The 24,162-nt window shown below is 35.0% G+C and overlaps 5 protein-coding genes across 5 annotated transcripts in view; 3 read left to right on the forward strand and 2 right to left on the reverse strand.

Moving 5' to 3' along the window:
• Positions 1 to 1,622: 1,622 nt before the first annotated feature.
• Positions 1,623 to 2,259, forward strand: LOC134251643 (histone H4). Its single transcript, XM_062734043.1, has one exon. The coding sequence runs from the start codon at positions 1,663 to 1,665 to the stop codon at positions 1,972 to 1,974; it is 312 nt and encodes a 103-aa protein (XP_062590027.1). The 5' UTR covers positions 1,623 to 1,662; the 3' UTR covers positions 1,975 to 2,259.
• Positions 2,260 to 3,775: 1,516 nt separating this feature from the next.
• Positions 3,776 to 4,615, reverse strand: LOC134251647 (histone H2B-like). Its single transcript, XM_062734046.1, has one exon. The coding sequence runs from the start codon at positions 4,501 to 4,503 to the stop codon at positions 4,132 to 4,134; it is 372 nt and encodes a 123-aa protein (XP_062590030.1). The 5' UTR covers positions 4,504 to 4,615; the 3' UTR covers positions 3,776 to 4,131.
• Positions 4,616 to 4,726: 111 nt separating this feature from the next.
• On the forward strand, positions 4,727 to 5,183 carry LOC134251646 (histone H2A). Its single transcript, XM_062734045.1, has one exon. The coding sequence runs from the start codon at positions 4,776 to 4,778 to the stop codon at positions 5,154 to 5,156; it is 381 nt and encodes a 126-aa protein (XP_062590029.1). The 5' UTR covers positions 4,727 to 4,775; the 3' UTR covers positions 5,157 to 5,183.
• A 2,986-nt stretch (positions 5,184 to 8,169) lies between these two features.
• LOC134251645 (histone H1-delta-like) lies at positions 8,170 to 8,887 on the forward strand. The gene has a single exon (XM_062734044.1). It carries the CDS (start codon positions 8,273 to 8,275, stop codon positions 8,870 to 8,872), a length of 600 nt encoding a protein of 199 aa, XP_062590028.1. The 5' UTR covers positions 8,170 to 8,272; the 3' UTR covers positions 8,873 to 8,887.
• Positions 8,888 to 18,296: 9,409 nt separating this feature from the next.
• LOC134251648 (uncharacterized) overlaps positions 18,297 to 24,162 on the reverse strand; it is a 41,090-nt gene continuing 35,224 nt past the window's right edge. Inside the window, exon 7 of the mRNA XM_062734049.1 lies at positions 18,297 to 18,412. Within this exon, the coding sequence (XP_062590033.1) occupies positions 18,297 to 18,412 (116 nt within the window). The remainder of the gene's footprint in view (positions 18,413 to 24,162) is intronic.

Raw genomic sequence — 24,162 nt, forward strand, 5'->3', positions numbered from 1 at the left:
CGGTATCTGTTGTAGAGATAGAAATTATCAGATCCTGATTCATATTACTACTACATAGGCAGCTTCATAACCTGATGCTTATCATATTTAATAAATGAACCAACTTGAAGATTTTACAGGTAACTTCATATTCTGATATCTCATACAGGTAAGTTAGTACCTGTAAGAATTAGGATGATTCATTATTGTATGTCACACCTGTTTATCCGTTTCTGTCTGTTTTCTTCATGCATAGGCGTCGGAACCAGGGGGTTGAGGGGAGGCTTAGCCCCCTTCCCCCACACTTTTTTGCAAATATATACTAAATTTAGGCATGCATTGAAAATTGGAGTTTACCTTTTTTGTTGGTTCAGCCTACCCCCCCCCCTTTCAATTAGCCCCCCCCCCCTTTCAATTTGCTTCCGAGGCCTATATCATGTTTAGGATCACATTCATACGTATGCTTTCTTTTTTTATTCTTGAGGTCTTTTTTTTTTATTTCAGTTGCATGCAAGAAAAGTTCATTGCCAAGCCATGCCTTAGAGAAATGTTCTCATTTATTGACACATTTTCATGACGCCCTATATTTGATAATAGTCGGAAGAAACATTTCAATATACATGTACATCTATCATTCATCCAGCTACTTCGCGAAAAACTTTGATATGACACACGAATTAAATCAATATCTTTCGCTCTATGTTCCGTAATGTTTTCGCTGCATTTACACATAGCTTTAAATAAAACAATTTCAAACTGTTCTGGCTCATTGTATTGATCTCGAGACGTGGAATAAATTGACATTTTCCTCGAAAATATTTTGTGTGCGATAATGATACTTTTTAAAAATGCCAAATAGAAAATAAAATGATTTCAAGTGCTTATAGGAATTAAATACTGAAAATTGTTAAAACAGTTCGAATAAAAAGTTTATGTTTGAAAAAAAATCTAATTATAAATGATTAATTGAAATATATATCATATGCCGTTAAAGTATTGCTGTGAACGTTTTTGTTTAATTATTGCATTTATGTCTACTTCAAACCAATATATGCAAAAAATTTTAAATCGACATATAAAAGACGCATTCCTTTCATTAAATTCCTCGTCTTGCATTGACTGGGTTTATCTGTGTGTGTGAGTGGGGGGGGGGGGGGAGTGGAGGGGGGGGTATCTGTAAGTCTGGAAATCGCGCGCCTCTCCCATTTTATTCAGGATGTGATCTCTAAGCAGGGCAAATATGTACTTATAAATATAAATTATTTATAGTACTTAACGTCAATTTCTTTCTAATTTTTTTAATTAATTTCTTTGGAGGATGTTCTGTAAAAAAACCTTTGTTTTCTATTGAATATAATTAAAATTGTTATGTCGACCCCGCCCCCCCCAACACCCACACCCTCCCTCACACACACTGAGTTTCTTTCCGTTTTACATATTTACATAAGCAAAAATACGTGACACGGTTTAGTAGCAGTTCAAGGGTATACAAACGTAAACAAAAACATATGTAAGGCGCGCAGAGCGTAAACCAATCGCGCTGTGGCTTTCAAGTGTGCTTTCGGCACTTGCCGAGTTTTCAAGACATTGTAGTTTCTAGCGCGTCGTGTAGTGACTGCTATATATACCGTGATTCTCGTCGTGATAGAGCATTTCAGAAGATTATCTACTGAGAGCTGAACTATGTCTGGACGTGGTAAAGGAGGAAAAGGTCTTGGAAAGGGGGGCGCTAAGCGTCACAGGAAGGTCCTGAGAGATAACATCCAGGGTATTACCAAACCCGCCATCCGTCGTCTTGCACGCAGAGGTGGAGTCAAACGTATCTCTGGACTCATCTACGAAGAAACCCGTGGGGTCCTGAAAGTTTTCCTTGAGAATGTCATTCGTGATGCTGTCACCTACACAGAGCACGCCAAGAGGAAGACTGTCACAGCCATGGACGTTGTCTATGCCCTGAAGAGACAAGGACGTACCCTCTACGGATTCGGTGGTTAGATAGCCCTATGAACATTTGCTTTTGAAGAAGCAACAACAAACGGCCGTTTTCACGGCCACCCAAATTCTTAGAAAAGATGCCTCTAAACAGACGTGTAAAAAAGAAACGTGTGTGTTAATAGCTGGGCAGTTAGTTCTATGTAAAATTATTAATTGTCAAGAAATATACCATATGTTACTGGAATTAGGCATAACATAGTTGGGTTACTATTCCTGCAGTTACTTGTTCACAGGGTAGGGAAAACAAAACAGTAGTTATTGTTTTATGTTCTTATAATCCGATTATAATTTATTAACATTTTATGCCAATGTCTCATTTCTGATCTTCAAAGAGGGGCCCAGGTTGAGAGAGACCCCCCCCCCCCCCCCCCATTGTTAAAATCCAATTGATAATCTCCAAAGACACATCGAGTACACACGGCAAATTAAATGACATGTAGGGGTTAGCTATCGTTACATCTTTGTAATACTTGTTGATCAACGAAACTTTATAAAAATAAAATAAAAACAAAAAAAAAATCAAGAGCCCAAGTAGTGCTCTTCTGGTCAATTCCACTCTGACAAGGAAGCAAGAGTTATCCTTCTTGTTATAGGCTTCATATTCCTTGAAGTGATTAGATGCTGATTTTCCCTTAACATTTAACACTTTTAACAATATAAAAATTATATTAAATCACAGTTGCCTGTTTTTTCTTTTTGATTTTTCTTCACTTTATTATATTTGCATCCAAATCCAACACATGGTACAACAACAATGACATGGTTATTTTTCAAAAGAAACAAAAAAATATACTTCTGAAAACCAGCATGGTTTAATAATGTGATGAATCTTGGTCCTCATCCATGTGGGAAACAAACAAATGCACATGCACACACATAAAAAAACAAAATGTTAAGCGAGATGACATTTTTATAGGCTAACGTGTGAAACACTAGTTCCTAGGATTCATATATTTATTTATTTCATAACATAATATATACATATCCCATATCATCCTTGTACATTTTCCAGTAGAAATAATGAATGCTATCATAATGAATTTCTAACATGCAATGCATTTCTTTTCTCTTTCTCATACTTTCCCCTCAGTGAAAAACAATTTATCAATAAATGAAGACCTTTTCTCATGCTCTCAGCTTTCATGTCCTGTGAAGATAACCTGTAATGGGTAACGTTGTTTTTATTTTGTTTTTGTATTGTTGAAGGGGTTACTCTTCGCCAGTACACACGATAAGACATGTATTAAGACAGGTAAGTATAAAACTCGTTTTATTTTACAAAAATCTTATGTAATACACTTTACAGCTGACTAATAACATTTTTTTTTTTTTTTTTTTTTTTTCAAAAAAATGTTTTTAATTATTATTTTCCTCATGATATGATTCTGTATAATATATAAGAGTGTCATATTAAAGTGTATATTACATATTCAAGTATTGTCATACACAGTGTATGTAAAAACTCCTTTCTCTTTTCTACACGACTCAGACAACTGCAAAATATTTGTATAAATTATGATATCATGGTACTTAGAGAACTAAAACAAAAAGACTCAATGAATTATCTCAGAACACCAGTGAAAACTGCTTTCAGAGTAACAGCCTGTGAACTTATCTATTTTCATTGATAGTTGGTTGATTCACCATTCTTGTTACAGTGCTACAGAATATTACTATGCTGCCTAAGTATCATCATTTAATAAATACTTTAATCCAGATCCCAGACTTACTGTGTGTACTGGCCCTAGGACAGATTTCTTTTTAGTATGTGATAATCATGTTACTGAATTTTTCTGTGGGGCCCTTGATTTTTTTTTTTGTTTGTTTTCATTTATTCATCGTCTGTAAATATTTAATGTACATAAATGAAGGGCATTAAATATTCAAGTATTCTTCTGAAAATGTGTCCATATGTGTCTAAGTGAGTTTTTAGGTTTTACAAAACATTAATAATTCTTAATTGTTATTGTAAACAAAGGCAACAATTTAAATCTAATGCTACTTAGAAATAAATAAATAATTGAACAAGGTAAATACAACCCATAAACACCTTATATACACATTCGTTTCTCAAGACCGTAATGCAGATATCTTTTCGAAAAATTTGGGTGGCCCTGAAAAGGGCCGTTTTGTTTTGATGAACTACAAAGTTGCAGTTTACTTGCTGCTGGTGTATTTGGTGACAGCCTTGGTTCCCTCAGAGACGGCGTGTTTGGCCAATTCACCGGGCAGGAGGAGACGGACAGCGGTCTGGATCTCTCTGCTGGTGATGGTTGATCGCTTGTTGTAGTGAGCGAGACGGGAGGCCTCGGCAGCGATTCTCTCAAAGATGTCATTGACAAAAGAGTTCATGATGCTCATGGCCTTGCTGGAAACACCAGTGTCTGGGTGGACCTGTTTCAACACCTTGTAGATGTAGATGGCGTAGGATTCCCTCCTCTTCCTGCGCTTTTTCTTGTCCCCAGTTCTCTGGGCCTTGGCCTTGGTGGCTGCTTTCTTAGCTCCTTTAGATCCGACTTTGGGTGGCATGTTGACAGAATGTTTACAAACTGAAAACTATGAGTGTCGATTCGCGCTTCGCTGCTTTTATATCGCACGGACGGATAACGGCGGACAAGTACAGTACGAACCCTCGAGAAAACTAGTGTTGTTCGGCGCGCGACAAAGTGTGTAAGATACGATCGTGCCGATTGGCTACTCATTTCAATCCGCCTGCGTGTTTAAATAGGGTCTCGAAGGCAGTTTATGTGTTATTCGTTGATTTCATTTCTTGAGCGTCAACTACTCGTAACTATTCAAAGATGTCAGGACGTGGTAAAGGAGGCAAGGTGAAGGGAAAGGCCAAGAGCCGATCATCCCGTGCCGGACTTCAGTTCCCCGTGGGTCGTATCCACCGTCTGCTGAGGAAAGGCAACTACGCCGAGAGAGTGGGAGCCGGTGCCCCCGTGTACCTGGCCGCCGTTCTTGAATACTTGGCCGCCGAAGTCTTGGAGTTGGCAGGCAACGCCGCCCGCGACAACAAGAAGACCAGAATCATCCCCCGTCATCTGCAGCTGGCCATCCGCAACGACGAGGAGTTGAACAAACTGCTGTCCGGCGTGACCATCGCCCAGGGTGGTGTCCTGCCCAACATCCAGGCCGTGCTCCTCCCCAAGAAGACCCAGAAGTCCGCCAGCAAGTAAAAAGTCTGTCTACGACTTTGAAATAAACCAAACGGCCGTTTTCACGGCCACCCAAATTTTTCGAAAAGATGCCTCTATATAGGAGCATAATTTAAGAAACGAAATGTGTGTTACTTTTCAATGAATGCTGCTGCTACTATTATGTAGAGCACTATACATGAGATGCATTTTTCCCCAATCAAGACTGCAAATTCACATATACATGTACAGATCTATGCCAAAAGTGAAGCAAATGGTCACTTTTTGTCCCAATTTCATATTTTTTTTATATTATTTAATCCAGACAATGTGTAGTAATTTTATTTTTTGAAAAAGCTCATTAGATATTTAGATTTAAGTTCATCAGTTGTAAAATTCAAGATGGCCCGGTGGGATAAAAAAGTTTTAAAATACAAACATCTTTTTGGGAAATTTGAATTTTGAACATTTAAGGTAAAAATCTAAAATGTTAAAATTAATTGTAAAACCTGTTTATTTAGAAATTTGAAAATTTAGGTTTTTGAACTAAAAGGTTAAATTTCAATATACCAAACCAGTTAGAGTTTTTGAAATTTAAATATTTGAACTGTTATATATACATTTTAAAACTCAAAATCATTTCTAGAAATTTGAATTGTTAAGTGTTACACGGACCCAAGATCAGTGCTGACTTTGTAATTCAAAGTGAGTATGCATGTTACTTAAATTTTCATGTCGCACTTAAATTGAAATATTTTTAACATATCGATGCTGATCAGATTATTGAATTGTTGTCACACCAGTGATTTTACAAAATGTCGTTTTTTTCTAAACTGAAATATAAGGAGAAAAAATAAAAGGGTCATATTAAAGTGAGGTGTAATACTGCATTTGTACGCTATTTATTACATTGCAAATTCCAAGTTTTAAATTAAAATTTGGGAAATAGTCTTGTCTCAACATCCTGAACAAAATGATACACAAATCACTGAGAATAAACTGTGAAATTGTCAAGCCAAACATTTCTAACCTCAGATGACTATGATTTCCCTAACAAATTAGAGTCTTAATTTTTTTATTTTATGGTGCTTAAAAAATGAGCTACAAATAACACTACAATAATATTTTACAAAAATACAAAAATCAAAAATTTATCGAGAAAAATTTTAAAATTGTTTTATGTTTTCTATATATAACTGACTAGATGTTTTTCTCGCTCTTTTCTTTTTCTTTATGTGCATGTACTTGTCTATTTCTTGACCCTTGACTGTATTTGTTGTTTGTATATATGTATATATGTATATATGTACTTCTTGTACCAGTGATCTGGTTCTGAGTGAATAAAGAATTGAATTGAATTGAACAAAAATCCATTTATCAAACCACATTTTATTTTCCAGAATTGTGTTTGCAGTTTGTTCTGCATATTAATTTCACAACTATTTTCTGTAATTGTGTGATCATTTTAACACCTGTTCAAAACAGAGATGTGTTGAGTATATTCTGTTTAGACGTTTTAGCATTTTTTTTTTCTTCGCATGTCATCTAAGAGTAGGTGAGTGATCTATTAGAGTGACATGTGTTAAAAGTGAGAAACATTCAATGCCAATTTTGAAGTAGTTGAAACACCAGGGTCATTGGAACTATGTGTCACGTTCATATTAAGATGTATGATATATGTAGTACATAAATAAAGTATAGAAGGGAGTACATGCAGGAAAAGAAATTTGGGGGGAAATCGGAATCGTGGTAGAGTTTATCTCACATGCAATATTAATATTTACAGTTGAAATAAATGGCGTACAGATAAATGAAATCAGGATTCACTAAAATGGTTATTAACTGTGTACATTATATTTGTTACATACAATGACTTACATGAGGTTTATAATTATAAGCTATAAGCTATGCGGAAAGTATTTTATAGATGAATCTAGTTTGGCTTATTTAAGGACCACACGACAAATGTACAGTTCAGTGCGGTTAAAAGTGACGTACAGAAAAATAGGAAAATTTGTTGGCCAAAATATTTATTAAAATTGCAAGTGAAGATGAAATGGGATCATATGTTTTTTGAATGCAAATAAACGGGAATTAAAGTGGCGACGTTAAAAATATACACCTGTATCTCTAACAATGATCCCACACCCGGCCATATCGCCAAACACAGATAAATTTAAATTAATATTGCCCACTATCAAAATTATAAATAATAATAATAATAAAAGAATGATTATAAAAAATAATGATAATAATAAATAAATAAAGATATAGCCAAACTTCTGTTCACTGTCATAGAAATCTTTTAAAGTATTTTTAAAAAAAAAATTGTTGTTCAGTAAAGTGTTGGAGGGGGGGGGGGGGGTCCCAGCATCCCCTCTTACCACCCTCACCTAAAATATATATTCGCTTATGTTTTGTTCACATGAAAATAAAAATCATAGTCGTTTAAATATACCGCTTAATGCTTATTTATGTATTATAATACCATAATTTGTTTTTCCTCTCCTTTCTTATGGTGTTTGTATATTTTTAACCTGTCCCCCTTTTACAATATTCAGTCAAATATTTATTACATTGTACATTTTAGAGAACAAAGTCATTGTCATAGTCGCACGTACGTACAGCGCCAGTTTAGTACAGACATGACACTGTGTAGTACAGTACAGAGTCTTTGAGTGTTTCTCGTAGTTTGAGGGGGGAACTGATTATATTTATAGGCCAGGAAAATCAAATTAGCATTCTTAAATGTGTATTTTGAGAAAAATTAAGATATCGTTACTGAATTTTGCTTCTCAAGTGAACAATTTAACTTGCGAAATTCAATCGTGACTGTCTGGGGGCCTATTTTGTTGAATTTGAACACTGCAATAAGAACAATCTAAAAATGTGAATAGATAGAATGATAGACAGATTTATGGAGTTGGAGATTCTTCTGACATATCGGGATGAAGTTCCTTCTTTAAGCTGCAGCAAGGATGCAAATACCCACATTGAAACACACATGCAGGAACAAAATACAGACGTCTCGACACACTGGATGTTTTCTAGGCGGTCCGCGCTCGGTGTAAACAAAAACAGCAAGTGCGTGTGACCTGACTATTTCACTGTTCACAGTTCCTGAGAAGTTAGTCGACGTTTTACACTCGTAAGTAGCCATGGCCGATACTGCCGCACCAGCAAAGTCCCCAGCCAAGAAGAAGGCCGCAAAGCCTAAGGTGCCTGCTGCCCACCCCAAGTACATTGACATGATCAGCGCTGCCGTTGCATCTCTGAAAGAACGGGGTGGCTCATCCCGACAGGCCATTCTTAAGTACATCATGGCCAACTACAAAGTAGGCAACGATGTTAACTCCATCAACGCCCACCTGAAGATGGCCCTGAAGAATGGTGTCAAAAAGGGTGCTCTGAAGCAAGCAAAGGGCACAGGCGCTAGTGGCTCTTTCAAACTTGGAGACAAACCCAAGACCGAAAAGAAGCCTAAAGCCAAAAAAGTCGCCAAACCCAAGGCAGCCAAGCCCAAGAAGGCCGCCGCCAAGCCCAAGAAGCCAGCCGGAGAGAAGAAGGCCAAGACACCCAAGAAGAAGGCAGCAGCTGCCAAGAAACCAGCCGGACCCAAGAAAGCCAAGTCCCCCAAGAAAAAGGCAGCCCCCAAGTCACCAAAGAAGGCAGCAGCCAAGCCCAAGAAGGCCAAGACCCCCAAGAAGGCAGCAGCCAAGAAAACCAAGACTCCCAAGAAAGCAGCCGCCAAGAAATAAGCAGTCGGACTTGTCTGCTTGAACCAAAAAAAAAAACAAAACTAAAAGCCCTTTTCAGGGCTACCCACATTTTTAGAAAAGATGCCTCAATATCAGTCGTTAATAAAACGTGTGTGAAATTCTCTTATGTCTAACTTTGTATAGTAAATAGTGTTAAAATTTCTAAATCATCTTACAAATGCCCTCATTGTACATATTAAAACTCGATAGCACTGTAAACCCAGGGTGAACTGGGATGATAAGATGAAATCAATATAATCATACATTAATGTTTGAAAATAGCCTGCAGGCATATTACTATATTCTCCTATGAATATCCTGAAACACTTACATATTAAGTAAGTAAAATTTATGAACATTTTATTTTCAGGTTAAAAAAAAATAGATATATATATATATATATATATTTATATATATGTATAAACAGAACCCCCCACACTCATTCAGAATTCAACTATTTTAAATCATGCAATACGCAAGTCTGAGTATAGGTGTTATGCCCATAACTTTCACGCCTCACACTCGGCATAAAAAGGTGCATACTTTGTTGCATTAATTTCGACGACTGTGATTTTTCATGCAAATGTCCCGTAGCTTTTACATGGTTAAAAGATTCCTGAGAGCTAAACACCCTCATTTAATTACAGGTTTATTTACATATTTACATGGTACAGATGACACAATTCAATATTATATTATTTCTACATATAATCAGGGTCTAGGTCTTGGACCTAAAGTTTGACAATACTTTAAATGTTCCTATTAAAGTCTCTTAAGCTAATTAAAAGAGGATAGCTAATACAGAGAACACACAAAGCAGAAGTGAAAACAAATATCAAGATTCAAGAAAGCTAAGCAGTAATGAGCCATCAAACTCTTGATCGAGTTTATTTCAATTTATTCAATATTTATGTATTTACATGGCTATGCACATGAACAGGGATGGTAAAACTTCACTGTTTCCTCTGTGGGCCTTAAATGAAATCCAGTGTTCAAGAAATAAATAAGGAAAGTTTACATGTACATGTTAATTACAATTAATAACAATTAAAACTAATAATTGAATTAATATTTTTTAAGTGAATGCTGTATGTCTATCATCACGGTTTAATATTGTCCTAATTATTGTGACTGTACATTTTTTTAGCCAGTGGGTCTCTTAGAATTATTTTCAATAACAGCAAAACATTGATTTTTGCCAAGTACAAATTCTGTGCAAAAAGGTGGATTGAAATGATTTCAGCTAAGACCAATCGAAGCGCGCTATAAGCGGCTAATCACAAGGTGTCTTTCTAGATCCCGAACCAATCACAAACACCCTTACTTCGTGCGCGCTGATTTCGAAGCTTTTTTAAAAGATTTTATTCGTATTCCGTAAGATTGACCCTAACAAAAGTTATCGCCCTTTGTGCGAAAAACCTTGTTATCGCTACTACTTCGAATCCGTAAACCGTACAAATATGAAACCGTCACTAAAGTCTTCGACTAATTGAGAGGACTCTGGAATCTATTCATTGCAAAAGTCTTCGGTGACTCCTTCAATGAGTAATTGCCCCTGAAAGTTTTAAAGTTTACAAGAAAAATTAAAAACTTTTAAATGACAAGTGGTAAAGATATAGGACCAAGTGCATGAGATCTTATGACCTTTGACCTTGAAAAGTAGGTCAAGGTCAAAGGTCAAAGTCATTGGAAAAGTAGATAAATTGTCAATTTAAGATTAATATCCAAATGACCTTGACCTTTGACCTTGATATTTGACATTGACCTTGACCTCTGACCTTGACCCTTACTCAAAAGGTCATAAAGAAATATTCATTACCTTTATCTAGATTAAGACCAAGTGTTAATCTCAAGTTTACCTCTCTGTTTTTTTTTTGATGACCTTGACCTTTGACCTTGATAAATGACCTTGACCTTTGACCCGATTGACTCAAAGGTCACAATCAAGCTAAAGGTCGTGGAGGTATTTACAACCATCACTCTAACAAATGCTTATAAAATACCCCCGCCCCCCCCCCCCCCCCCCCCCCCTATAAAAAGAAATAAAATCAACACCAACTTAGAGAAAATGTCTACAAGTCAAACGAAACGAAATATCGACATAAGATTCGTAATAAAAGGAAGAAGAGACCTGAAAAAAAGTGTCCTGAGAGTTTTAAGGTGAGTCTCTAAAGTATATTGACATTCTAGTGAATATCGGCAAAATCTGCATTTTTTTTCTGTCTGAAATTAAGTTCTTGCTGAACATAAAAATTAATTAAAGCTCGTATTGGCTATTTCTGCAATTATTGTTAAAATCATTCGATTCTCCTGCTCTATTACGACATTTTAATACCAAGTATTCTTGCTTTCTTAGGTGTATGGAATTTATTTTAATTTTATTTAGATTTAAATATGAATCGGCTGAAACTCGGAAATAGCGATTTTTCATATAAAATAAATTTGCACGCTCTCCGTGACACCGTCTTCTTCATGAAATGCATATTTCAAGTTTAATTTATGCTCATAACTATTCATTCAATCCAAATAGAGATGATTATTTAATCTAACCTCTGAGTTCGCCATTTCTGTCAAAACGAACGCGCCTATATTTTCACAAATTGTAAACACAGTGCCGACACGGAAGTTCGAATGTATCATAAGCTCTGTATGATTAACTCAATCTATTCAAACTATAAACAAACTCAAATGTTTTTTTTCATAGGAAATCTCCATTTTCATTATCCACCAATCGTTTCTCTCAGAACTATTCATTATTCCTCTCTATGTTCCATCACAAACAAATAAATACACGTGTTTCTGTACTATTTTTATTTAAATCCACGTGCTTTTATTTCTTCCTTTTTCTACACTATTAGTTTACGGAAAACAATTTCATCGGAGCGCCTGTGGCGTAGTGTATAGAGCGCTCGCCTGGCAATCTGAGGGTCCACAGTTCGAATCCTGCTGGCAGCACTTTATAATTTTTTTTTTTTTAATTTTTTTTTTTTATTCAAATGACAAGGAAACACTTAGAAAGGTGGAAAGGACCTCTAATTGTTCTCTGAACAATTAGTCTACTAGTATTTTTAGGTCTTTCCACCTTTCTGTGGAAAGACCTCTTGAAATGCTTATGTTTATTATTATTAGGTCTTTCCACCTTTCTGTGGAAAGACCTATTGATTTGCTTATGTTTATTATTATTCTTATTTTTCTTCCGCTGATTTTTTGTTTCGACATTTATCGAAAAGACTCTTTGTTCATCGTAAAGGTCATTAAAAGTTAGGAACAAATTTGACCCAACGCGTATGAACTATGACTGCTTTCGAAGTTATTGCCCCTTTCGCAAGAAATGCTTGTTATCGCTACTCCTCCAAAACCGTAAACCGTAAAGGTATGAAACCTTCACTAAAGTCTTCGACTAATTGAGAGGACTCTGGAATCTATTCATTGCGAAAGTATTTGATGACCTCTTCAATGAGTTATTGCCCCTGAAACTTTTTTAATTTTAGAAATAATTAAAAATTTTCAAAACAAGAAGTGATAGAGACATGGGACCAACTGCATAAGATTTATTGACCTTTGATCATGAAATTTCATGCAAAGGTCAAAGGTCAAGGTCATTCCAAATTTGAGAAATTAAGCTCTTTTTATATCTGTTTTGTCTTTTAACATATACAAACTGTCTTAGCATCATTAATATGTACTCTTAAAACTATTTTCAAGATTTAATTCGTATTCCTTAAGATTGACCCTATTAAAAGTTATCGCCCTTTGTACGAAAAACCTTGTTATCGCTAATCCTTCGAAACTGTAAACCGTAGAAATATGAAACCTTCACTAAAGTCTTCGACTAATTGAAAGGACTCTGGAATCTATTCATTGCGAAAGTATTTCGTGACCCCTTCAATGAGTTATTGCCCCTGAAACTTTCTTAATTTTAGAAATAATTAAATATTTTCAAAACAAGAAGTGATAGAGACATGGGACCAACTGCATAAGATTCATTGACCTTTGATCATAAAATTAATGCAAAGGTCAAAGGTCAAGGTCATTCGAAATTTGAGAAATTATGTTTTTTTTATATCTCTTTTGTCTTTAAACATATACTTAATATCTTAGCATCATTAATAAGTACTCTTAAAACTATTTTAAATATTTCACTTTTGTTCCCTAAGATTAACCCTTTTAAAAGTTATTGCCCCTTGTGCAAAAAACCTTGTAATTGCTACTCCTCCGAAACTGTAGACCGTAGAGACACCAAACCTTCACTAATGTCTTTAGGATCTTAAGGCATAACTACACTGTATAAGTGCAAATGGATCTGATGACCTCTTATATGAGTTATTGCCCTTAAACGTCATTGTACTTATTATTAAACCTTATAACTTAAAAACTATAAGTCAAAGAAGCATGGGGTCAATTGCATTGTGACCCTTGACCTTTGTCCTTGAGCATTTTCTCAAGGTCAAAGGTCAAGGTCATTTCATTTTTTTATTTTCATTTTTTTCTATCCTTTAAGACAATTTTGGTTTCTTATTCATGGAATCTAATTTTAAGGAGTCAGATATAAAACAAAATTGAAATTCAAAGAAGGTGGAAAGACCTCTTATTGTTCTGTGAACAATAAGTCTCCTAGTTATTATTATTTTTCTTCCCGGACTTTTGAAACCGCAAGACTAATCGAAAAACTTTATAGTTCATGATATTGGATATTAAAAGTTATTCCGAAAAACGACCCCCCATGTTTGAACTTTGACCGCTTTCGAAGTTATTGCCCCTTTCGCTAGAAATGCTTGTTATCGCTACTCCTTCGAAACCGTAAATCGTAGAAATATGAAACCTTCACTAAAGTCTTTGACTAATTGAGAGGACTCTGGAATCTATTCATTGCGAAAGTCTTCGGTGACCCCTTCAATGAGTTATTGCCCCTGAAACTTTTTGAATTTTACAATTAATTAAAAATTTTCAGAACGAGAAGTGATAGAGACATGGGACCAACTGCATTAGATTCATTGACCTTTGATCATGAAATTAATGCAAAGGTCAAAGGTCAAGGTCATTCCAAAATTGAGAAATTAAGCTCTTTTTATATATTTTTTGTCTCTTAACATATTCAAACTGTCTTAGCATAAATAATATGTACTCTTAAAACTATTTAAAAGATTTTATTCGTATTCCGTAAGATTGACCCTAACAAAAGTTATCGCCCTTTGTGCGAAAAACCTTGTTATCGCTACTACTTCGAATCCGTAAACCGTACAAATATGAAACCGTCACTAAAGTCTTCGACTAATTGAGAGGACTCTGGAATCTATTCATTGCGAAAGTCTTCGGTGACTCCTTCAATGAGTAATTGCCCCTGAAAGTTTTAAAGTTTACAAGAAAAATTAAAAACTTTTAAATGACAAGTGGTAAAGATATAGGACCAAGTGCATGAGATCTTATGACCTTTGACCTTGAAAAGTAGGTCAAGGTCAAAGTTCAAAGTCATTGGAAAAGTAGATAAATTGTCAATTTAAGATTAATATCCAAATGACCTTGACCTTTGACCTTGATATTTGGCATTGACCTTGACCTCTGACCTTGACCCTTACTCAAAAGGTCATAAAGAAATATTCATTACCTTTATCTAGATTAAGACCAAGTGTTAATCTCAAGTTTACCTCTCTGTTTTTTTTTTTGATGACCTTGACCTTTGACCTTGATAAATGACCTTGACCTTTGACCCGATTGACTCAAAGGTCACAATCAAGCTAAAGGTCGTGGAGGTATTTACAACCATCACTCTAACAAATGCTTATAAAATACCCCCCCCCCCATAAAATAAAATAAAATCAACACCAACTTAGAGAAAATGTCTACAAGTCAAACGAAACGAAATATCGACATAAGATTCGTAATAAAAGGAAGAAGAGACCTGAAAAAAAGTGTCCTGAGAGTTTTAAGGTGAGTCTCTAAAGTATATTGACATTCTAGTGAATATCGGCAAAATCTGCATTTTTTTTCTGTCTGAAATTAAGTTCTTGCTGAACATAAAAATTAATTAAAGCTCGTATTGGCTATTTCTGCAATTATTGTTAAAATCATTCGATTCTCCTGCTCTATTACGACATTTTAATACCAAGTATTCTTGCTTTCTTAGGTGTATGGAATTTATTTTAATTTTATTTAGATTTAAATATGAATCGGCTGAAACTCGGAAATAGCGATTTTTCATATAAAATAAATTTGCACGCTCTCCGTGACACCGTCTTCTTCATGAAATGCATATTTCAAGTTTAATTTATGCTCATAACTATTCATTCAATCCAAATAGAGATGATTATTTAATCTAACCTCTGAGTTCGCCATTTCTGTCAAAACGAACGCGCCTATATTTTCACAAATTGTAAACACAGTGCCGACACGGAAGTTCGAATGTATCATAAGCTCTGTATGATTAACTCAATCTATTCAAACTATAAACAAACTCAAATGTTTTTTTTCATAGGAAATCTCCATTTTCATTATCCACCAATCGTTTCTCTCAGAACTATTCATTATTCCTCTCTATGTTCCATCACAAACAAATAAATACACGTGTTTCTGTACTATTTTTATTTAAATCCACGTGCTTTTATTTCTTCCTTTTTCTACACTATTAGTTTACGGAAAACAATTTCATCGGAGCGCCTGTGGCGTAGTGTATAGAGCGCTCGCCTGGCAATCTGAGGGTCCACAGTTCGAATCCTGCTGGCAGCACTTTATAATTTTTTTTTTTTTAATTTTTTTTTTTTATTCAAATGACAAGGAAACACTTAGAAAGGTGGAAAGGACCTCTAATTGTTCTCTGAACAATTAGTCTACTAGTATTTTTAGGTCTTTCCACCTTTCTGTGGAAAGACCTCTTGAAATGCTTATGTTTATTATTATTAGGTCTTTCCACCTTTCTGTGGAAAGACCTATTGATTTGCTTATGTTTATTATTATTCTTATTTTTCTTCCGCTGATTTTTTGTTTCGACATTTATCGAAAAGACTCTTTGTTCATCGTAAAGGTCATTAAAAGTTAGGAACAAATTTGACCCAACGCGTATGAACTATGACTGCTTTCGAAGTTATTGCCCCTTTCGCAAGAAATGCTTGTTATCGCTACTCCTCCAAAACCGTAAACCGTAAAGGTATGAAACCTTCACTAAAGTCTTCGACTAATTGAGAGGACTCTGGAATCTATTCATTGCGAAAGTATTTGATGACCTCTTCAATGAGTTATTGCCCCTGAAACTTTTTTAATTTTAGAAATAATTAAAAATTTTCAAAACAAGAAGTGATAGAGACATGGGACCAACTGCATAAGATTTATTGACCTTTGATCATGAAATTCATGCAAAGGTCAAAGGTCAAGGTCATTCCAAATTTGAGAAATTAAGCTCTTTTTATATCTGTTTTGTCTTTTAACATATACAAACTGTCTTAGCATCATTAATATGTACTCTTAAAACTATTTTCAAGATTTAATTCGTATTCCTTAAGATTGACCCTATTAAAAGTTATCGCCCTTTGTACGAAAAACCTTGTTATCGCTAATCCTTCGAAACTGTAAACCGTAGAAATATGAAACCTTCACTAAAGTCTTCGACTAATTGAAAGGACTCTGGAATCTATTCATTGCGAAAGTATTTCGTGACCCCTTCAATGAGTTATTGCCCCTGAAACTTTCTTAATTTTAGAAATAATTAAATATTTTCAAAACAAGAAGTGATAGAGACATGGGACCAACTGCATAAGATTCATTGACCTTTGATCATAAAATTAATGCAAAGGTCAAAGGTCAAGGTCATTCGAAATTTGAGAAATTATGTTTTTTTTATATCTCTTTTGTCTTTAAACATATACTTAATATCTTAGCATCACAGCTTTTTTGGGTCATTGTTATAAAATTACACTGGGAATGAAAAAAAAAAAATATGTATGACTTTTACGTATCAAATAAAAATATGAAGATTTTTGTTTATAAAAAATTAATTTTAAACTAGAACTGTCCAAATGGGACAAAATACCCTTGGGTCATGGGCAATCTTTGTGTGAATTGAGAACCTACCAAGTTTATCCACAAGAAAGATATGGACCGAACACGAATAATGAACTTTTTCTTCCAGTGACCTTGAACTTCCCCAAATGACCTTGGGTCAAGGTCATGACATATCCTTGGATCATGGGCAGTTTTTGTGTGAAATGAGAACCTACCAAGTTTATCCATAAAAAACATGTATCAAACATGAATTTTGAAATTTTTCTTCCAGTAATCTTGAACTTCTCCAAATGACCTTAGGTCAAGGTCATGACACACCCTTGGATCATGGGCAATCTTTGTGTGAAATAAGAACCTATCAAGTTTATTAATAAGAAAGATATGGACCGGACACGAATTATGAAATTTTTCTTCCAGTGACCTTGAACTTCCACAAATGACCTTGGGTCAAGGTCATGACACACCCTTGGGTCATGGGCAATCTTAGTGTGGAGTAGTAGATTCTAATGTCCCTCTCTAAGAAAGATATGGACCGGACACGATTGCACAGACAGACGGATAGCTAGACAAACAGACAGACAGACAGACAGACAGAGAAGGTGATTCCTAAATACCCCCCCCCCCAAACTTCGTTTGCAGGTGGTATAAAAAGTAATCATAATTGGAAGAGAAAAATCTTGATTTCAACAGGGTTTTCACCTTGATCATCCTACTATGAAACATTCTATATTTAAGGAGGAATACTACACCAACTTTTTATCTTATAGATATCTGAGTCAACCTTTTCAAACAATGGTTTCAGCATTGAAAGGCCAACATTAGCTCTAAATTATCTTATATGAATTTTTTGTATTTTTTCAAAGAAAATGAAAAAAAAAAATCATCCAAATTAGATTCTTTTTTGTAAAAATTTTTCTGTAAATGAATGCATCACATAAACACCTGATAAAATATGTAAAGAAAGTCTGATAAGACTTTTTAATGTTTTTTATAAAAAAATTATTTATGAAAATAAAACACATAATTTGTGAATATATCTAAATTTTACCTAAGCGAAAGATAATTTGTAACAACTTGGTTAATTTTTGGCCCATACCATGGTACTTCAGAGGTAAAACATAGGAAAATTTTAAAGAGGAACAACAGATAAAGAGACAGATGAATGGCCACAGGACAACGGATGATCCATAAAGCTCACTTAAGTTTGCAGCTCAGGTAAGCTACCAATATCAAAGACAAGCATTATTATCCACATTTTGCCAATAGTCATCAAGAAAAATAGACACCAATTCATTTTCTTAAGACAGTAACCAATCTTATGACCTAATAGGCCAAAAATCTTTTTGTTTGTGTATTTCTGAAATATGGCAGTACTTGTACATTCTCATGATAGGTTGGAGATATCTTCATTCCTTTTATAATTTACATTTGTTTAAGAAAGAATACTTACATCTGTAGATTTTGTTTCCGTGTGTGTGACAACAAGAAACAGTGGTGCCTTTTTGCCTCCAAATGTCTTGATTGAGGTAATCCAAAACTTCAAGTAGTCTAAAAGAAACAAAAAAGTAAGTTTAAACAGAACAAATAAAGCGTAATAATAAAACTAGAGTTCTCTAATGAGAGTGTGACTTTACTGGTTAGTACTTATGACAAAGGAAAAGGAAAGTAGCACTTTGATTTAAATTTTTGTAGAAGCAATAAATATAATGTATACGTTTAGGTATACAATCTGCACATGTGCCACGTTATATTGAAATCAGACCAAAACTTTAGGAGGAGTAGCATTTTGAAAATATTTCACAGAATTTTCTATTTTTAGTAACCATAACAACACTGTTCATCGAAATCAGAATCCCTTATATAGAATTATATGTCTTAATGTAGTCTACATGTGTGCCGAGTTATACTGTATTCAGCCAAAACCTCAGGGTGAGGTAGTCTTTTGATTTCTTTTTTACGGACAGACAGCTAACTACACAGATGGACAGATGACGGATAACTTACTTTTGCATAATCTCTATTGGTCTCTGATAGGTAAAACTAAAAACAAACACGTTTGTCTGATAAGGGTTAGAACTACTGCCTTTTACTTACAACCATGATAAAAAATGTTGTATCAGAACTTCAATCAATACTTTTTTATAGTTTTACACCACTCTAACAAAATTAAACGAAATAATCATTATTATTGCCTAAGCATAAACTTATTAAAAAAAAATAATATAAATTGTAGGAGATGCTGTTTTTAAATTGTTAAAATAATTTTACGTATCTTCTTTCAGTATCTACGGCTTTTTCTATGACATCTGATTTGGAGAGAAAATATATCATGATGTAGTGTACTTTTGTACAGTAAGCATTGTATTCGGAGGAGTTTAGTCAGTTTCAATGGTAACACCCTCTTTGAACAGATTCATGATTCCTGTCTACTGACCATGAATTTATTGGTCACATCCGCAAGGAACCGATACGTGCCATAAATGATTGTATTAAACAGAGACATTTATATGCATCTGCTGGAGATTGAACCCAGGGTCAAAGATAGTAGAAAGCCGTGTACATGTATCTAACAGTATCACATGAACACATACATGTTTTATATAGATTTTATATATGATTACTGTAATAATTAATGCTTTTTTATGTAGTGTGTTATTTACTGCTATAAGTTGAAAATAACTGCAATATTGTCCTATAAACGCCATGGGACCATATATTTTTTTTTTCATTATTGTTTTGTAAGGGCTAAGAAGGAAGATTTAAATGTAGCACTCTTAACACCAATTTTTGGAAATTGATCGGGTCCGTCAAAATTGGGAAAAAAAGCGACATTTTGGAAATTTTTTTTAGATAATCATCATTCTTTATAATCATGATATACTGGGTTTCTGACCTTTGTTATCAACTAAATTTTTGCTTTGCAATATAGAGGAATGTGAAAAAAAAAACAAACTTAATTATTACATATCCAGCTAAACTTTCTGTAAATTTTGGGAGAAATGACTTTTGCGAAAATTAACACATTTAATTGGGATAAAGGTAGTTTTTTGATTATGGATTGTTGCCTATAAACGGCACATAATTATAGATAATCAAGAGCCCTGTAATTGATGCTACTGATTTCTCTGAAATTGTCATAGTAAAGAACTGAGAGGACCTAAGGTTTGTATTGAGTTCTATGGAAAATTAATTAGTTGTCTTTTCCCTATCACCGCATCGATAAAACGCCATGTTTGATCAAAGTCACCATGGTCATGTACATATTTGACAAATATGCTTGCACGCAATATGAATAATTAATTTGGTTAGTAGAGCTTTTGTTCAGAAATAGAAAGTACATCAAAAATAAAACTGAAATTTGATTGCGTTCTGGGGAAAAATCATTCTCTGTGTGGGCCGTTATACATAAGAACCTACGACTAAGACCAAAAAACTGCAGATGATTGAAAAATTTTGCAAAATTAATGATTCTATTAAAATTTGCCAATGTTAAACATATTTTAATTCATTCCTTTGAAAAAAAGATGAAAACCATTTTTAATATATTGAAAGTTATTAACAGAATTAATCTTCGTCTAAGTTCTTTTTTTAATATCTATTCTCCCATAGCAAATTTTATCTTCTTTTGCTCGTGAGTGAGTGGTTATCCACAACCCTGCCTATGATGCATCAACTAAGAAAGTTTGATGAGCATAGAAATGAAATTGTTCGAAATATGCCTCTAAATCATTTGTAAAAAAAAATGGCCACAATATTTATAAAGTAAGTCATCTTTACCTATTTTTGAGTCAACGTGATATGACTGACAAATAGTCCTTATAGCAAGCAAAATATCAACATTTTACTGAAATTCATGTAATTCCTGGTCAACTTTGAAGTGACCTAGAGACCATGCTGTTTGCACTAGAGTAATTCCCCGACGTGCAAATTTTTATCTACAACATTGGTTCTTGACAAGAGATTTTTTTAGCAACCAATACTTTTGCTTCATTTTTTCTAACTATCTCTTCTTGTCTAAGGTACACAACACAGTGTTTTTAATAGATGGGAGCTCTAAGGCCAAGAATACATCGTGACATAGGAAGACTGTACTTAACGCTGTGTTTTGGGTATTTTTCGATCGCTTCTGTTGCTTTTAAATGTAAACTTAATTTCACTTTTAAATATTTTCTACAGAAGTATGCCCATTTGACACCTAGTTAAAATGTTAACTAGAAATATGTCCATAAGACATGAATGCCCCGCCGAGGATGTATTAGTAGAGCAACATGAAAATTTGAATGTGTATAAAATTTGATCAGAATATCTTGAATAGTGATGCAGCTGAATTGCTTGTTTGGAAAATATAGGTCAGATCCAGCATCCGAAGCAAGTCTGGTAGCGTCCATCCCTAGATGCATCATCCATGCAAGTTTGATTCGGGCAGGACTTATAGTTACTTGGGAATGAAAATATAGATCAGATCCAGCATCCGAAGCAAGTCTTGTAGTGTCCATCCCTAGATGCATCATCCATGCAAGTTTGGTTCAGGTAGGACTTATAGTTACTTGGGAATGAAAATATAGATCAGATCCAGCATCCGAAGCAAGTCTGGTAGTGTCCATCCCTAGATGTATCATCCATGCAAGTTTGGTTCAGGCAGGGCTTATCGTTACTTGGGAATGAAAATATAGGTCAGATCCAGCATCCGAAGCAAGTCTGGTAGTGTCCATCCCTAGATGCATCATCCATGCAAGTTTGGTTCGGGCAGGACTTGTAGTTACTTGGGAATGAAAATATAGCTCAGATTCAGCATCCGAAGCAAGTCTGGTAGTGTCCATCCCTAGATGCATCATCCATGCAAGTTTGGCTCAGGCAGGGCTTATAGTTACTTAGGAATAAAAATATAGGTCAAATCCAGCATCCGAAGCAAGTCTGGTAGTGTCCATCCCTAGTTGCATCATCCATGCAAGTTTGGTTCAGGTAGGGCTTATAGTTACTTGGTAATGAAAATTTAGGTCAGATCCAGCATCCGAAGCAAGTCTGGTAGTGTCCATCCCTAGATGCATCATCCATGCAAGTTTGGTTCAGGCAGGGCTTATAGTTACTTGGGAATGAAAATATAGGTCAGATCCAGCATCCAAAGCAAGTCTGGTAGTGTCCATCCCTAGATGCATCATCCATGCAAGTTTGGTTCGGGCAGGGCTTATAGTTACTTGGGAATGAAAATATAGCTCAGATCCAGCATCCGAAGCAAGTCTGGTAGTGTCCATCCCTAGATGCATCATCCATGCAAGTTTGGTTAAGGTAGGGCTTATAGTTACTTGGGAATGAAAATATAGGTCAGATCCAGCATCCGAAGCAAGTCTGGTAGTGTCCATCCCTAGATGCATCATCCATGCAAGTTTGGTTCACGTAGGACTTGTAGTTACTTGGGAATGAAAATATAGGTCAGATCCAGCATCCGAAGCAAGTCTGGTAGGGTCCATCCCTAGATGCATCATCCATGCAAGTTTGGTTCAGGTAGGGCTTAAAGCTACTTAGGAATAAAAATATAGGTCAAATCCAGCATCCGAAGCAAGTCTGGTAGTGTCCATCCTTAGATGCATCATCCATGCAAGTTTGGTCAAAGTAGGGCCTATAATTCCTTAGGAATAGACCTGCTCCAAAAACATAAATCTGGTCACTCATCTGGAAAATGTAGGTCAGATCCAGCATCCGAAGCAAGTCTGGTAGTGTTCATCCCGAGATGCATTATCCATGCCAGTTTGTATCAACATGTGAAGTTTGATAAATTCGTCTTGAATGGTATGTTTAAAACTGAGCTAAACACTAATTTAACAAAAGTGAGGTCAAGGTCAAAGGAAAGGTCAAGGTAAAAAATGTAGATGCAGTTGCATAGCTCTCATAAATATCTATCAGTATATGAAGTTTGATAAAATATCTTGGATGGTTTCTTTGAAACTTAGCTTTGAGCATAGCTAAACGCAAAGTATGACGGAAGGACAGAAGGACGGAAGGACAGAAGGACAAAAAGATAGAAGGACTGAAGACGGACATGACAAACACTAAATGCCCCGGCCATATTCATGGCGGGGCATAAAAATAATTTTAGACTGTAATAGAATAATTAATCTCATGTTTAATTGTCATTACGGTTTTCCGATACAGAGAATTTTCACTTATCTGTCCTTGATCAACATTATGTATGTATAAGAAAAGGAGCTAATATCGTAAAAGTGGATCTAAAATTAGACTGGATGAATAACAATGACATGAATTAAAAACAAGATGTGTTTGTGAAACACTATGCGCCCGGCGGCAACAAAGTTCAAAAAATCTAATTTTAGCATATTGATCACAGTCAAGGTCACAAGGTCATTGACCATGGTGTCATTTGAAAGAACTTAATCAGTGGAGTGTGCATACTAAATATGAAGTCCCTATCTCCTATGGTTCAAAAGTTATGGCAAAAAGTGTAAAGAGCTATTTTTAGCATATAGGTCACAGTCAAGGTCACAAGATCATTGACCTTGCCGTCGCTTGAAAGGACTTTATCGGTGGAGTATGCATACCAAATATGAAGTCCCTATCTCCTATGGTTCAAAAGTTATGACAAACAGTGGAAAAAGCTATTTTTAGCATATAGGTCACAGTCAAGGTCACAAGGTCATTGACCATGGTGTAATTTGAAAGAACTTTATTAGTGGAGTATGCATACCAAATATGAAGTCTCTATCTCTTATTGTTCAAAAGTTATGGCGAAGGTTATAGTTGACAACAGACAGAAAGACAAACAGACAAACAGATAAACAGACAAACAGACAGGACAAAAACAATATACGCCCGGGATCTATCGATCCGGGCGCATAAAAATATTAGATCTCTATTTTCCATTTTTTTATTTACTCTCTATGGCAGAGGTACATTATTTACAAAGGTTTAAAACATATACTGAAAGGAAAAAGAAACGCAGGGTAAACTTTTGAGATGACTTGAATTTGTTTTTCTTAAAATACTTTTTAGTTTTCCTATCTATTTTTTAAAATCATCTTTCAAAAAGATATAACCAAGTTTTCATATGAATATGACTAATTATTCATGAGTTATTGAAGCTCAAATGACGATACCCCCCAAAAGTGAAAATCGAAAACTCTCATTATCTTCAATGTCTATCTTGTGCATTTGTCAGAGTCTTGTTTCTCCTTTGCATTGAATTTCATCGGTGTGTTTATCTTTCAAACCCTGGCTATCTTAAGCATTGGTAACCACGCAAAAAACAAGTCAAACGGCGCGCGCATGCGCCAGTGAGATGAATT

Source organism: Saccostrea cucullata, unplaced genomic scaffold, assembly GCF_032062105.1.
Source record: "Saccostrea cucullata isolate Sc308-1 unplaced genomic scaffold, CSIRO_AGI_Scuc_v1 ctg3402, whole genome shotgun sequence".
NCBI lineage: Eukaryota > Metazoa > Mollusca > Bivalvia > Ostreida > Ostreidae > Saccostrea > Saccostrea cuccullata.